The sequence below is a fragment of the Epargyreus clarus genome, unplaced genomic scaffold (genome assembly GCF_041222505.1).
Source record: "Epargyreus clarus isolate Ecla_fem2 unplaced genomic scaffold, WU_Ecla_fem_2.2 ptg000010l, whole genome shotgun sequence".
Taxonomy (NCBI): Eukaryota; Metazoa; Arthropoda; class Insecta; order Lepidoptera; family Hesperiidae; genus Epargyreus; species Epargyreus clarus.
In genome coordinates, this window is record NW_027332218.1 from 9,997,033 (window position 1) to 10,015,000 (window position 17,968).

Genomic DNA, 17,968 nt, shown 5'->3' on the forward strand with positions numbered 1-17,968 from the left:
CTTTAATAAAACATACAATACTAGTAGTAAAAAATACTACATTAAGTTTTATTTTTTTTTACTATGAGGTCTATCTTAAATTATAATAAATCATGGTGTCTCTACATTTGGATAGAGACGTAGCAAAACGGTCGTTTTGTGCTATTTTGAAAACGGAGCCCCCAGACGCGGGATATGACAATGTTTACTGGTTGTATTGTATTTTATTATCGTGGGCATCGTGGCCAACTGAAATACGAACGGGGGTAATGTAACCGTAGCCTTGTCACTTGTAACTTTTGTTTTAGAGTTCCGCCCGCGTGGCCGCTAGCGTACATGTTAATATGTATTTGTTTCGGGACATCTCTAAATATCTTCAGGATTTAAATGGGAATGAGGGAATGAAATTCTACACCCTTGCCTGAATGTAAGAGTAAAATAGACAAAATTACAATATAAAAGTTGATAATAAAACAGTTTCCAGCATTTCTTAAATTAAACAAACACTACAAAAATATGCACAGCTAGTAGTTCAAGTGATAAAAAACAGCAGCATTTAGGGTCTCACCAGACTTATCAATTTAAAATCGTCTTACTGATAAAAAAAAACATATAACACGAAATGAGTGGGTAATCGACGACTCTCTAGGATACTAAATGATAATGTAAACGTTGACGGGTGTCATTTACCCTGGATAAGTACCTATGGAGAGCAGTAGCAGTGATGGACTAGTGATTTTCAATTTTGACTTTCAACATTGTATGAAGTCTACAAATTTGCACTTAACTAGTGTGGTAGGCTATGGCCTAAAGCCTTTTCACTCTAAGAGCTGATCCGTGTTAATAATGTTTTAACTCTGAAAGGTGGTGAAACCACTATGCTGCAACCGCGGAGGTACCACCGCCACACTAATTTCTAGCTTGATTTTTGCGTCTTTTGTGTTTCTGTAAAAGTGTGCGGCTTACATACTCGTACATTTGAGGCGTAGTCCTCAGGGTTCAGGCAGAAGCCTGTTCTATATAGAGTTGGTCACAAATGTCCATAGGCGGTAGTTACCACTTCAATCTCACATAACATGGGAAGACCTTTAAAGCACAATGACATAACCAGCGTCTGTGTGTCCGACGCCGACGTCACGACGCGCGGTCACGACGGGACATGCGTGTCCTTGTGTCGAGAATGGGTTTATTGCAACGTCCCGCGTACCTCCGTGCACCCACGTGCACGATTTCCATTACATAAGTCCATTCGTTGGAGAAGAAAGTGCGTCACTTCCTGTTAATTATTCGCTTGTCTTAAGTTCGATGGAAAATGTTATTGACAAAAACAAACAAGCTGAACGTGGTTGAGCTCCAAAGGCACCATCTTCACACCTAGTTCTGCCTAATAACAGCAGTGTTGAGCGGTTCTGCGTTCTGCTTTGATGGGTATGGTGAGGGGGACATACTTATCTGAGGTATCCCAACTTGGTCTTCAGGGGCAGCAACTTTATAAGAACCTTCTGTGGTTCGACTCTGGCAGCACCGCTGCACCTTTGCACCTATTTCTGCCTTGCAGCAGTGTTAAGTGCTGCTGTGTTCCGCTCTGATGGTTCCAACTTAGTCCTTAAGGGCAGCAACGCACATAATGTATTAATTTGTAGGTAGGTATATGAAAAACTACAAACCTTGTCGTAGTCATAAAGTTTTTGATCTTTTTATTAACGAAAGTGAATTTGAGTTTCGTGACAAGCGCACAAGGACACACATGTCTTGTCGTGACTGTGAGTCGTGCCGAGCACTAGTAACGCACATTAGAAATCTCATAGTCTTGGGTTCGATCCCCGGTTGTGCTCTACCTAAGTTATGAAATAGTTTAAAACGGAGTATTTTGGTCTAATAACAGTACTGTTAAACGTGTTTTGGTGTAAGGTGTGGTAAGGGAGACGTACTCTTCCGAGGCGTTCCAGCTTAGTCCTGAAGAGTAGTGGCGCATCTGTGTCCGACCTCAAGTAGAAATCTAATCTTATCTGGGGTTGATTACAGATGTCTATGAGCGGCAGTAGCCACCATCGGGTGGCCTGCATGCTCGTATATTATAAAAAAATCGGTCGTTGTAGATCAAAAACAAAAGAGAAATTCTATAACAAAAGTAATATTAGTATAGGTTACGTTAGTTAAGTTATAACTCTAGCGATATGGCGATAAAACTGTCAGCAAGCCCTATAAATAAGTCAGGACGCAGCATCCCAGTACGCTACCGTCCAAGGGCAGGATGGTATCGCCCGGTGTCGGATTACCATCCGACTACTTTACGACTGTCTGCGCTTTGTTGTTGACTTGTGAAAATATGTACCTACCTAGTATCTACGGGTAGTGAAATAAATTATAGTTAAATATCTTTTTTCAAAGATCTTTTTTTAAAGATCTTTTTTCTGAATTTATGTACTCAATTACTAATAAAAAAATATTTAGAGGAAAATTTCAAGGTCTTTAAAAATGTAAATAATAGTATATGATTAAGTACATGTGTTTTATAATCTAAAGTGAAAATAATAATAAATATATATAACCATACAGGATAAACTTTAAATCCAGGTTTCCGTTGGCTATTCCTGTGGAAATATTATTTTGGCTTTATTATTTTCGCTTCTAAGCCCACTGGTTTAAATGTGTATTGTTTATATGTTTAAGTGTTAACTTAAATATAAGTAAATTAAATTTGAACTTAATTTACCTTACGAACTTTATTAATGTATGTTTATTTTGTTGCAGGTGCTCAAAGCAGAAGAACCTCGGCGGGTCTCGCCATGGAACTCTTTGAGCAGCATCAGGGCACACACATCCTCCAGGTGAATATGCACTTACATTACCCTCCTATAGATGTATTTTGATTGGATAGTGTAAGAAAATATTGTAAGTGACTTTGCAATACACTCCTTTAACTGAAAGAATTTTGGGGAAAACTTCGTATTTATAAAATATATTGTAGCGCAAGTATTTTATAATACAGAATACAGTAATTTATAATACAATATATAGAATTGCAGTGATAAATTGTATTGCTTAAATTAAGTTATTATAACCATGAATACCTAAATAAAAACATGTAAAATAACACAATCACATATAAAACAGCGCAGTGACGCGCAAAGTAGCGCATAACACGTGCAAAGTAGCATATAACACGGGCAAAGTAGCGCAGAGTAGCCAAAACACGAGCAAACGAACCAACGTACGTACACATCAACAACAACAAACTTTCCGACCAGAACAACACTAACTTGAATTACACAATCATCGGCCGACTTCATGCTTTTTACCGGCCACAATGTAACACACAATAGACTAGCACACAATTATTCAGACATACCTATTCTACCTACCGAATTACGAAACACCAATTTAATATTTCATCGATTTCACTCAAATTTCATAAGAATTAATCGAATATATTTACTTTCGGGCGTTTTGTAAAGGGTTGCCGCAAAGCGGTCAAGTGCGAGTCGCACGTGAGTTTCGTTTGAAAAATTTTAGCAAAAAACTTAGTTTGAATCACGTATTTTTGGACCTTGCTATTTTTTGCTGGACGTAAACGGTTCTATTAGAGGTAATGAGCTTTGAAGTACATAAAGCCTTATTTGTGTTATATTGTACTGTTCCACTGCTGGATAGAAGTCTCCTCTTACAAAGAAAAAGGTTTATATCACAATCTGCGAACAGATTGGTAGAGAATTTTATGCAAAACTAAAATTACTTAAATTAAAGCATAAAATGTTAAATATTTTCTAATACCTGGACAGTTTTAAAGAGGGTGTCTGGCTTCTGAACGTCAGACACTGGTATAAAAGGGTGGACTTTTTACTAGAATGTTATTGTTAAATTTTATACCAAAGAACTATGTACATTTGATAATATAGATGCTCTGTCGTGATCAGAAAACATTTAAAAATAATCATAGCTGGGCACCATCTATCTTCATATAATTTTCACACAATACAGTAAACTGATACGATTTGGTCATGTTAGTGAAATATTTTCAAACTTTTTGAGTTCCTATACTTTGAGCATTTGTTAATTTGAGTTTTATGTACTACTTTGTATATTTGCTATGTTAGTGTGTGAATCTAATAAAGTGTTTAAAAGTGCGTTAACTCTAACTATAACAACACGTTAACGGGACCCTAAAATCATTTAATAACACGTTTCGTAACGTTATGAGACAATACGTCACAATTGCAACAGCGTTTTGGCAAACGAGCGCGGTATGCTAAAAAATCGATTATTCTATTCGATCACGTAAATTATCGTTTGTGCAATCGATTTTGTGTCGTTACTTATAATATTGTGGGTGCTGTGGTTTCTATGCGGATTGAAAACACTACGTGATTCCTTCGATGGGTTTTTTGTGTTCAAACCGGGACAGGTTGTACGTTGAAATAAGGACGTGCTAAGCTCTTAAGGTCGTTCCGTTTCGAATCGTTTGCAAAAAATCGTATTTTTTGTAGTTATTGCAACAATTGTTGATTTTCCTTTCGTTGACAGTGTCATGTGATTTTATTAAATCTTTAAATTGCTATCGAAATAAAACGAGCTATCAGTCCATCTAATGGTAAGTGGCTACCGCCGCCAATAGACATCTTTAATTAACCCTAGATAAGATTAGAGTACTATCCGAGGTCGGCCACAGTTGCGTTAGCAACGCTGAGGACAAAGTTAGAATGCCTCGGATAAGTATGTCTCCCTTCACACATTCTTCAAACCAGAACACAGCAGCGCCGAACATTGCTGTCCTAAGGCAGAAATAGGTGTAGTGGTGATGCCTCAGGTGTCAAAACACAAAGGGTTTCACCACCTTGGTGCGTTTGTTTTCAAACGCAACGCCTGGTTTCATATCTCGTAGAGGGAGGTTGTCTCCTGCGAATATCGATTAGACATTATTTTCCTATCCCAATCCGCAGCGTATTTCCAAATATAAACTACATTATAGATACTCTCACAATGCACAAAGTCTCGCATTTAATCATGGGTTTAGGTTAAGGGAAATTCTATCTAAAGTATCAAACAATCCACGGCCCTAACAAAGCAAACAATAAAAGTCTATTACCGACGTAATTCATTTATTCTTATTTTACGCTATCATCGACGAAACGGCGTTTAATCGCAGATTTAACAAAAACTCCATTCATCTCGAAAACCATTCTGTCAACCGCGCCTCTCATTACAACAGATATTGAGCCCTCAATCTAAGCCGCTAGAAGTGACATTAGCAATCATTAATTTTACAAAAATGTAATAGAGACAATTTGTTAAGTTTTTGTTTAATCAATCCTAAATTTAAAGATTAAAACACTTCAATCTATCTATTGTTGAATTATGCAGATTGAAGCTTATTTTTATTTTGCCTAAAAATAACTGCGCTCTGCGTTTTTACATACGGTAACAAAGCGAGTAAAGTGCAGCCTTTACTCAGCTTAGTTAATTGTATTTACTCTGATTTTGTTAATTGAACTAAGTTTAGATATTAAGAAGTCTGGCTTAGTTTCAAACTTTATCGGTTAAAAACGAACAAATATTTTTCTGTCGTTTTTCATGATACGGATCACTACTCCGTTATTAGACCAAAGGATTAAGTTGGAACCATTCGTAAAAGTAATTTTGGATTATTGCATCAAAACTATCAAAACAATTATTTATGATTTTTCATATATGATTATATACAGGAATTATAATATTTTACGAATGATTACGAAATGTTACACATGAAAATTACGAAAATGCTAATTTTCATGTGTAGTCCTTTACTTTAACTGAACATAGACCGTACAAATTATCAGCTGAGACTGTAGAAAGAAATGTAGAAAGAAAAATAAATTGGTTTGCTATCATGCCAATAAGAGTATGAGCTTAGAATATAGCAGGTATTTTGAATATGATTTCATGAATGATATGAATGATCAATGATGAATGTTGAATGATAAGTTGAATTCCTGATTGAATTACTATCTGTTTGACATACACATCATTTATTTAATCATTAATCTGAATTAATTTAGTCTCTTCCAGTCATTGTTTTATAATTCCTTCATTTTGACTCGTGGTTGGTAGTGGTCGTTTTTTCTTGAAATTGGATCTGTTTGTTTAGCTTTTTTATAGAAAAATTGATATGAAGGTATGATGTCAGGTTGTTCGGGAAATTAATGTTGTACAATTAATAAAAAAAAAAACAAGACGTTTGGTAGAATTTAATTTGACACAGATACTTTTAGAGGTATTCTTTTTTTTTAAATTAACGAAATTTTATGTTAAAAATAGAACAGAAGGTGGATCGGTGGCGTGCAGTATTATCTACGTTAAAACGTTTCGTGTATTATAGACATAGGCTGCGTTCCATTTTAACACTTGAAATTTGTCCAAAGCCGCGCTTATTGGTTAAAAATAAATTTTCACGAAATATGTACTTGTTAAGAAATAATTGTATTTCTTTAATCGAATTGTTTAGTTGGCTACGTTTAGTTGATTTTTTTAACCGAACATTTTTTTACTTTGTTGTAGGTACTTATTTGAGTAAATTATATCAAAATGATTTCTTTAGTAGATACCTAAGTTCGAATATTGAAAACATTTTACAAAATATGAAATAATGTCCGCTCTATGTACCTAATATTCAATTACCATTTCAATGCGATTGCATGCTAACTGTATTTTTTATAATAACCTACATTACTCTGTGGTTGGACAAAAGCCGGAAAATCGAAGGTTTTTTTGCCAGTTCTATACAAGTTATCTATACTTAATATTAGAAATTGCGTATTTCCTATTGAACTTTTGATTGATTTTGTAAACATTCTTACGCACTTTAATATTGTAACTTGTAAGGTCAAGTCGATATTAAACTTTTTAGAAGAATCGATATAGCCATATTTTGGCAATCGATATATCTACTTAGTGACATCATTAAAACCGAACATCTTTAGGAACTTAGCTGACCTAATTTATATGTAAAGTAACAGAAAAAAGTTAATTAGTATCTAAACATAAAACTAAAATTAAACAATTGAGTTAAGACTTACTTTACTTAACAATTTACTTATCTACGTTGTACTGATTGTGTTCTTTTAATGACGTAAAAATTTCATACTTTTTAAATTTATTAATTACTAGCTGACCCGGCAAACGTTGTGTTGCCATATAAATAAGAAAATGTTAAGGGTGAACAACCCTTATAATTTAGGGGTATGAAAAATAGATAGTAGCCGATTCTCAGACCTACTGAATATGCATATAAAATTTGGTGAAAATCGGTAAACCCGTTTCGGAGGAGTACGGTAACTAACATTGTGACACGATAATTTTATATATAAGATTAAGTTTTTGATGATAATTTTGTGTTTTTTGTCAACAGTCTCTCGACGGGTTCGCGCTGTCCGTAGCGGCCGATGGGAGGTTCCTGTACATATCTGAAACTGTTTCTATATATTTAGGATTATCACAAGTAAGTTAACACTACATTATATAAAATGTATATTAAACTTCAGTCCGCTGACCCCCTGATTCAGAGGCTGAATTATTAAACACTAGGCTGTTTTTGACACAATGATAGGCTGTGTGAGAGTATAGTTCCGAATTTATTTATAATTGAATACAAAATTATTAATAATACGCCATTAAAAGTACTCCTTTAATTTCTTTTTCATAAAATAGTTTTCCATTAACTCGTTGAATCTCAAGTAATATGGCCTGTGTTACTACTCGTAGCAGAGCTAGACACTAACTTAAGAAGTGGAAAAACCAGCTAACACATCACACTCACTTCTAGTACGAGGCGACTATCGTAATGCTTAGGACCTGTGATCAGCTTTAGGTAGATCTGTTTTATAGGGATCACAAATGTCCATGGGCAGCAGTGACCACTTACCAGGTGGACTGTGAGCTCGTTTTCTACTCCAATGTTATAAAAAAGTAATTTAACAAAGGATTTGTTGACAAACAATTTGTTTGAAACAAATGTCGCCTGACATTATGTCGACAAACAAATGAACGTCACGTAGGGCTACACCGTATTGAAAGTTAACGTAAAGTTAGATAAATTGACTTTAGTTCAAATAGTGGAGTTACCCACGTAGGTGAAACACGGCATGCCGTATGGGGTTCAATCCCCGGTCAGGTATTGAGTAGGTACTATACATATTGTGGTAGATTTAGAGAATTTAAAAATATCTAGCTATCTACTAGAATATTTTAGCTTAGATAAATATCTGTTTTGGGCTGGGTGTTTTTCTTGCCTTTGTGTTTGTCTATGATTATTTAAGCATCTATCATAGAATCTTGATTTGTGTACAAAGTTTTTTTAGTTCAAATAAGTTTTACAAACATATGACTATAAGAAATAAATATTTATTACACTTTTTTAATAAATAAAAATGTCTTTAGATCTCGTAAAACTGGCTGTATTTTGATGGAAATTACGAAAAGTTTACTTTATTGCGTAAAATTAACAACAATGGTACTTGAAACGCAAAACAATGAGGAAGTCGCATTTTTTACGTATAGTAAAATCTTTATATAGTTGACAGTTTCTTTGGCTGATCTGAAAATACTTGCTACCTAAGAATTTTATTACGAGTATTGTTAAGTTGCAATTTAAATTGCATTTTTTTTTAATTTTTTTAAGTTGGCGTTTTTTAATAATTACTAAAATAAAAACTATTAAAATCCTGAAATCATTGGACTTTTTTAAACAATTTAAAAATATGTAAATATAAAACACGTCAGCAGTTAGAACTTATTCTTTAAAATATAAAAGTAAAATTTACTACTCACAATTTTAATACTAAAATATTCCTCGTTTGTTTTTTATGTTTTAAAGCAAAACCAAAATTAAAAAAATAAACTATTTTTTTTAAGTTGGGAGGGTAACATAATATTGAAGTACAGTTACACAATAGTAAGTCATTATTCAGAAACAAATATACCATATGAATTATACATAAAAAGCACACAAACTTCCCATTCAAAGTTCCACATACAGAGTATAAAGTCGACGATGTAATCTTACATTTTCGGCGGCGCTAGAAAGACATCCGGTGGTTACTGCTAGATCACAGATAACTCCTTTTACACGTGTCGCGTTATATCTGCTACGTGGGCTTCGCTCTACCTGCCTAATAGCGTATTTCGAAGGGTTTATTTTGACTTTCATTTCTCTAACGTCGTTTTTTCGTATCACGAACGTCAAAATAGAAACGTCATATTGACAGTAGATATTTATAATACTTTTCGCGGCCTTGAGTTCTTGCCTTTTGGCCTAACTTAAGTATAGATTGTTAATGTTTAAAGCACGGAGTCCGTTTTATTTGATATCATTAAGGGACAGATAAAATATGTGTAGAATGTCAATTATCTTGAATTAAAAAAACGAAAGCCGCAGCAAACGAAGGCTTATAAACAGATTAATTTTACTCAAAAAATGCGCTGTGTAAATTAAAAACAACAAACGAAATTAAACATTACGAAATTAAAGGGCGTTGGAAAAGATCCGAAAACTGGGAAACACTCGATTCCAAAATGGCTGGAGGGTGGTGCGAGGGAGACGGCGAACGGGGGGAAAGGGACGATGCGATATGCTGGTCACGTTCCGGGCAAGGCGCGCGCGTGCTCCTCATTCTAATGCTGGAACTTCACTCACACACCCCCAAATACCCACACACCCGAATTATCCAAACACCTAACACATGGACACCTATACGTCTTCTTCAGTGTGTGTTCACATAAAATACATAAACTTCCTGGTAAATAAGCTTAGATACAACTTTCTTATAAGCGAGCCTCGCTAACGCTTGCTATATTAAATTCTGTTGCCGCCATCTTTTTTCGGGGTCTGCAGTAAAGACTGATGATAACGTCGACAATGGGAAATCATATTTTTCTTTTATAGATAAAGCGGAAAATGGATACTTTATTTTTTGTTTTGACGTGCTTCGACCCTTCTGAGGAAATTATTTACGTGATCGTACCATTCGCTTCATGAAGCTTATTTGGACCATCTATAACGGAAACTACTTGGTAATTTCCTTCGCGATTATCAGCATTGTCTTTTGCTACTAGCACTTACACAAATTCTTTAAGAAAGTTATTAATATCATGTATTCTTTTAGACTTCACTACCATTGAACGCGACGAGTTTCAATATTTCAATTTCCTCGAATCATAAACAATTCATAACATTTGTAAAGTTTCGACGATTAAGAACAAATTAGGCATCCTGTAATAACATCACGTTATCTGATTACACCATCGCTTATTTCAACAAGCCATTTATTTCTAACATCAAATCACCTGCCAACATCCTCAAATTTGTGGGCATCGATCGCTGAATGAGTAAACACCATAAAATCCATGGGATCTTTCTTAGAAACGACCACCGTAACGTCACCATTGTTTGTGGTATTCACATGCGAGGCTTCACTGCGGATACGCGCTTCTTGAATGCCTAATAGGGTCCCACAATTATATTTGATAAATTTATTTAAAGATACATTTGCATACGCCGTGAAAGGGTCAGTGTGAAAGTTGAGGTGGCAACAGATTTTCATATCTAGGTACGAAAGGTTTAGCACGATCGTTAGGTTTAAATAATTTATTCCTTGAACCTAAGTTTATAGTACGTACGGATATGAGTAGATATTTTTGCAGTTCATAGTTAGTTCATAGTTAGTAACGTAGGGATATGCATAAATAATTTTAGAGACTCATCGCCATATTTCAGCATTTACTACGTAGTGTCTGCTTCTGTAGACATTTTGAAATGAGTATAAATTTTAATTTATGTTCAAAAATATGTGAAATTTCTCCGTTACGTGTGTCAACTACACATGTATGTAAGTATTCACAATTTTATATTTAAAAAAGAAAACAAGAGACTTTAAATTTCCGTGTTTTTTATAAATTGTGATATTTACGTACTTACTTTAGTTATTAGTTATTAAGTTTAGTCTCTACTTTTATTTTCAAAATTCAACTAAGCTTTAAGTAGCACCAGTCCTATCACTGTTTCCTAGTTACCGTGGTTTATTGGCGTTTCCATGAAACCACCTGCTTTGTGATGGGCGATAAGAGTTCCTTCATTCATAACTACAGTACGTGAGGCGTCTTCATTTAACTACTACGGACCTTTAACATCATCTTGTTTTTCAAAAATAGACCTTGTTACTGTCCGAGTTGGTTTACACTTAATAGATTTTGTCTATCAACATTTTTTTGTTCTGTTCTGACATGTTCGTCTATTGTTTCATGTGAGATATTATCATAGTTTTTTAATGTTGTAGTCATATTTTTATAACCATTTGCACATTATTATTCTCTGATAACTTATTGTCGTTAGCAACTTGAATATTTAATGTATTTATGGTATCAATAAAGGTATTTATCATATGGTATAGGATTTTTATGTAAATGCTAAGCTAGTCAAAATAAATTGATAAATTTGGCGAAAAGATACACTTTTATTTTAAACGAATTAAACACTAATCTACTTTAGATGGATTACAAACATAATATTGATGTGTAGATATAAATAAGATGCATTAAAATTCCATGAAAATTATTCTCAAAAATAATCTTCTTCCTCAGGTAGAGATGACGGGCAGCAGTATATTCGACTACGTGCACCAAGCAGACCACGCAGAAATCGCTGAACAACTAGGGCTATCTCTGGCTGGAAGGTCGGGTGGTGCTGGCCTGAACAGCCCTGCTTCAGGGAGTGAAGAAGGAAGTCAACATGGGACTAATAATCCCGATGGTAAGTTTTTTAAAAAGTGATAGCATGTAGGGTGGTTCTTTAGTAGAAAAAGGTGAAAAGTGTAACGTCAATAAAATGTGTTAAGAAAACACAGAAACAGAAAGATACTTACAATTTTTATTAACAAAAAGCTAGGCATAGAGATACACATTTTGTAATGTCTACCACGTTACACTTACTTACTTATTCCCAAGAACATATTTTTATGTCTTTTGACTATATTAAAAATTAAAAATACTTAAATCATAACAATTTGACTTAATGATTGATTGATTTGGTGAAATAGTTAGTAAACTTAATTATTTTGTTTTGGTTTTTGATGTTTTGCAACTAAAATAGAGTAAAAGATTTTTTATAAAGAATTTAAATTCCGGATTCATTGTCGAATATAAACACTCGAAATAGCCAACACCACAAGTCTTTATACTTGGTATTGCAAAAAAACTTACGTCAACAGTTTTTGCAATAAAGAATGTCATGAATAGGACAGTTATCTATTTACGATTTAAATATATTTTTACGTTTAACTGAACGGTTTAGTTATTGTAATTGGCCGTAAATGGGATTATTCGTAGCAAAAAGCACATCGTACCGAGCCATGTGTAAAACTTTGTAATCATGCAAGTAAAAACTTGTAATTCATCATGGAATTCTCATTTCACCGTTAGTCAATCTATTTAGTTACATTTTCCAGTCAAAAAGTTTCGAATTAAAAAGTTTACTCCGATCCGTCTATCAAAACGAGAAAAAACTATACTGAATTCAATTAAGGCTTCCTCATTTCAGAGGCTATTGCACCTAAGATCAGTGACAATACTGATCCCATAAATTTCACTCAGTACGTCGAATCGCTCAATGCTTCAGTTAATAAGCTGGCTACCAAATTGAAATTAGATTATAGAACCTTCACGGTGGGTTGGGACGTTATGAAACGGTCAATGGGGAGTCAGTCCTAACCTTTATAGTGTTGATTAATATTTTATTTCTTCGCTATGGGAAAGCTTTATCAGTTTATAGAAATTTGGGCGCCACTGCGTGACGTATTTTCGGATTGCCTGATATTCCTCGGGGAGCGTTCGATTCTTCGGCTCCGTTCTGAAGTATAGGTGTTCAATTAAATGCCGAGATCAGCAAAAACTTCTGCTATCATTTCACTGACAAATAGAGGCCATTGCTCGCTCCGCTGCATCCGGTGTTTTTGTCGTTGTTGTGGTTATAATCTTAGTTGCGCTTGCTTTTTTCGTAATTCGGTATGTAGTGTGAATTTACTTTTTTAAATTATTTCTATTTTCTTCCTTAAATGCTTACCTACCAACTATTTACCAGTTTAATTAAAAATAGCTGTATTTATACTAATTTTCATTATTTTTTGCGTCTGAAACAAATAACTTCGTTTTTTAAGGAATGATTTATCTGTGACTAAAGAGTTATTTATAAAGAATTTCGAAGGTTAGGTTAATTGATTGGTTGCCTCAGTTAATTTCCAAGCTCAATGAAGAACCCAAAAACCGCTACCTGTAATCGAGGCACATTTGGCCCAATTTTTTCCGTACTAGCGGATACAACGGTGCAACATTACGTTTAAGGGCTAGAATCGATTTCAATTTATTTACTAACGAAAAAGCGATGGGAAAAAATCAATCAGGATCTGATCTGACAGACGGGTATTGTGAGGAGAGAAGCGTTGATAAAGGTAGTAAAGTGTTAGGTAAAACGCTGAAGTGCGTAGTGATGGCCATATTGTCACCTGACAGCCGTGGAGAAATGCTTGATGTGATGATGCCAGTTGATGAGCCAGTGATAGTCAAAGATTGGCGTCGTATTGGCCAAAAAAGTGGGCTTCGAACACCGGCGAAGACGAAACATCATTAACATCAATAAAATGCTCCATTTTAAATGTAAGAATTGGATAAAATTGTAGAATAGGTATATAGGTAATGAAGTAGACCCACGTAGCTAAGTCGTAAATTAGCCAAAAGTTTTCCATTACCATTTTTACGAGTGTTAAATAGCACGTGGAGTTATTTATTAGAGAAAAATGCCAATTTATTCTGGAAACCCCGTGTCACCTCCGTGACAAAAAACGTATACCAAGGTTGCTAAAATTGTTAGCTATTGACTCAATGCTATTACGTATTTGGTACAAAGGCGTGATTGAACTTAATACAGCACATTGTCCACTGTAATGGAAATTGTACGACTATTACCAAAGATTCGATGGTTGATACGTTTTGGAAAGAATTTACACCTTTTGTTCAGAAATAGCGTTCTGGGACTTACCAAGTGTTTTGGCTAAAATTTGTTGGAAATAAGAGCGCCATTCGAAATTTAAAATAAAATTTGGTAGGTTATTAATTTGACATGACGCAAATAAAACATAAATACATGACCAATTATTTAAGGATTTATGGTAATTGAGGTACACTTAAGTAATGTAAAATTCTTAATCTAAAGTAAAAGTACTTAACCATATAATATGCTTAACTGCAACTATGTTCAACTAAACAATTTAAAAAAATACTTTTAAAAGCTGTCGAATTTATGTCAAACTCGAAAAACTTTTAGAAACGCTAGTGAATTTCGTAGAAGAAAGCAAACCCAGTGAAATCAATTAAGGCGTGGTGTCGATCGGATCCCAAGGTTTCGACCACGAATCGTATAATTAGTCAACCGATCGACTAATCAATGGAGCCATCAGATAATCGAAACGTTTTGCTAGCTCTTTAGCTGGGAAAAAGTTGTTGACACTGTTAGGTGACGGTAACGTTCCAATCATATTGTGTTGTGGTCTGTTATTTGCGTTCTATTGTTTTAATTTCTAGTCTACTTATGACATAGTATCAAGTAAAAATAGCCTATCTGATTGAAAGTGCCTATTATTAACATCTAACACAATTAGCAATTAACACTAAGATTGGTGTCCTACATGAGGTCAGCCACAAATGCGTTTCTATCTCTGCCATCAAATAAGAAAAAGCTCATATACTTAAGCGTCTTCCTCTCTGACCACGTCCTCCAAACCAGCATAAATAGCGACGCTTACACAGCTGTTGGTTGGCAGGACTATGGCTGAGTAAGATCCTTTCATTGTTTATCTTTGAAAACAATTCACTAAATAAATAAATAAATATAAATAAACATTAGATATAAAAGTAGCAAATAGACTTGACTTTTATTGTATAAAACATAATCATATTGTAAGATATGTAGATACCTAATAACGTAAGAAAATATCAAATCTAAGTATTCTATTCTTGGACATTGGATCGATAAACGCTTAAAGTAGTTGACAGTTGTAAGTTCGTGTCGTAAAAATACGTAGTATTACACAGCAAAAGCACAAAACTGAGACGTAACATAAAACACGTCTAGAATATCTGATTTATAGACTATAACGCGGATGCGATGGTTCTTCGAAAAATCGGTTGTCTGCCAATACGAGATTAGGATCTCGACGGATTTGGCTTGAGAAGGAAAAGCTTTGACATGGAATACCTACACCGAATACATCAATTGTCAGATGAATTTAATTATTGAACAAACTGATACAATACCAATAATGTATTGATAGAAATTCTAGAAGAAAAAATTATAAATTGGGAGGCAATTATCTATTATGACCAAAATAGTAGTAAATACTTTCTTGCGCTGTGTTTATTCGTTGTAAGTCAAAATACCTTCCAAGACCGAGGTAGGTTAACTTTAATTCAATTGATTGACTATTAGAAATATTCTGTTGGTCTTTTAATGAAATGTTTAAAATTTTAAATGTGTATATTTTAAATAGCTACCGCCTCGCCATTTATGTTTCCGTAGATATAATATTCATTTATTTACATATCTTACTAATATAATTTCAGAAGGATGTAATCTTGATTTGATATTTGTTTTAAATGTTATCTGAAGTTAAAAGATTACATGTGTGGAGAATAAAACAGTTAACGAAACAGTTCTTGGCAACAGGAATATTTCCTTGAATTAGGACGCAAATTTGGCACCGTTGCGGCCATTTTAGTTAGCGTTGTGGGTAGTAAAATACAGTAAATTTATGACTTGGTGAGTCAATGAAATGCTTTAACGAATCCCTTTGCTTACAGTATCATCACAAATGAGCCTAGCAGCAAGCGGGGCGTTGTACCGAGGGATGGATCGAGCGTTCTGCGTTCGGATGAAGAGCACACTAACTAAGCGAGGTTGCCACTTCAAGTCTTCAGGATACAGGGTAAGAACATCTAAGTTCACTTCAGTTGAAGTTGAGAACTAATTAAAGAATTCGACCTACGTAAACTAACAAAGAGGTAGTTGAAGTATACTGAAGTGAAAAGATTGGAATAAGTACTAACTTTTGTAAGTAAGGAAAGTATCCATAAAGAGCTACGTTTGAAATTAAGTATGTAAAAAGATAACACTAAAAAATGTTGCAATATAAAAATAGTGTCATTAAAACGAGTGATGAGTAATAAAAGATAATAAAAAGGCTTGGCATTGGAAATGTATGTCGTTAATAACATAAATAAGGATAAAAGATTAATCGCAGAAAATAAGATTCATAGCTTCCGCGTCATTAACGTAATTGATGACTATGAAAATTTGTGGACATTTTTATTCTTATCTAGTGTTTAGAATGAGAAGTAAATGTACGCTGAATTTTCATTTTCAATCTAGGTTGGAAGAAGCAAGGAGGGTGACCCGAGATACGGAGAGGGTGGTAACTGGCGGGTGGGTATCTTGACAACGGAACGTGTTGATGAAAAATTGCTTTTCTGATTATAAAAAGACGTACAGAATGTGTAATAACTAAGCTTTATAGCCATCAACAATGTTTTGTAAGATGTAGAACAGAATAACAGGGACCTAGATTTTAAAGTTATCAATTCTGGTGGGATTTACCTACGTTTATATCGTTATATGGAATTGTTTGATTAATAATTTATTAGTATTAATATGACATTAAGTTTTGTGGTTTTCAAAGACAAGTGTTTTATTTTTACCGAAAATCAAATTATTTTTATTACCGTATTAATGTAGGTACGCGGTAATAAAAACTTGTATCTGAATTAAACTATAGCTATTCATTTTATAAACAAAATTTTATCACCAATTAATAATAATTGCATACTACTACTACTACTACTACTAAGCAATTGAGAACTATTAGAAAATAGCTTTCAAATGCTTAGTAGCTACAAAATCATTTTAATATTGCTCTGAATGATACCAGTACGATGCCGTTTTATTCCGTCTGAACTTTTTCTATTTTTCATTCATCTGATTCAGTGAATGATGTTACTTTAATCTGTTTCTTTGTCTGCGTGATTCCTCATCACGCCTCAGTTATCACCGTTGATAAAAAATTCAATCGATTTAACCTTACGATTTGAACTCTATATTCTGACTTATTTTTAAATATTTTTGTACTCAAAAATATCAAAATTCATAGGTTAATAATTTTATTGAATTACATTTCTTCTGATACTCTGTTTGATAATATTATTTATGTAGGTTAATTTGTAATTCACAACAAACCAGGAAAATAAATTCGCACTGCCTCTTTATCTATCCTAGATCACAAATATTATTGTTAGAATTATTATACCGTGGGGTGCCCCAAGGCGACGCTATGGACCATTATTTTTGCCTTAACTCGGTGTTAGAACATAAAATGCGATTATATCTAAACCGACTCGCGAATAATGTACTAGGTGCGTAAAATGGTTCGTAATAGATTATGTCCGTTGTGGAAATTTGGCTTTTACTTTACGAGCATTTTGTGGTTTAAGATTTGGGGAAATTTCATTTTAATCGTGGGAATTTCGCTGGAATTGATCAATGTGATATTAGGTATTATTAGTTGGGAAGTTAAGCCCATAATTTGAAATTATCTCAAATCTTAATTGCTCATAGAACGCGTGCAAATATCGACAGAGCAATTAGTGAAGCTCATTTCAAACCCTTGGCATGGGTTGTGCGCCAGAGGCTAAGGTTTTATGGCGAAAATTTGGAATTAGTTTATCCTTCTTACATTTGAGTTACCTGGGAATTTGCGGTACGTGCCTCTAACCTTGTTGGTAACGAATGACTTGAATTACTTGTTTGCATCCAAACTTCTGTATCATGTAAAACACGTCCTCGTATTATGCTATTTTCAGTGACTTAATTTGAAAAGTTTAATACGGTTCTTTTTGTGAAACGGAAAGCGTATTATGTTTG

The 17,968-nt window shown here is 34.1% G+C and overlaps 1 protein-coding gene across 5 annotated transcripts in view; it reads left to right on the forward strand.

Moving 5' to 3' along the window:
• trh (PAS domain-containing protein trachealess) overlaps nucleotides 1-17,968 on the forward strand; it is a 219,631-nt gene that overhangs the window by 192,544 nt on the left and 9,119 nt on the right. For all 5 annotated transcript variants that reach the window (XM_073077435.1, XM_073077436.1, XM_073077437.1 and 2 more), the window contains 4 exons: nucleotides 2,734-2,810; nucleotides 7,364-7,453; nucleotides 11,590-11,758; nucleotides 15,856-15,980. In XM_073077435.1, coding sequence (XP_072933536.1) covers nucleotides 2,734-2,810; nucleotides 7,364-7,453; nucleotides 11,590-11,758; nucleotides 15,856-15,980 — 461 coding nt within the window. The remainder of the gene's footprint in view (nucleotides 1-2,733; nucleotides 2,811-7,363; nucleotides 7,454-11,589; nucleotides 11,759-15,855; nucleotides 15,981-17,968) is intronic.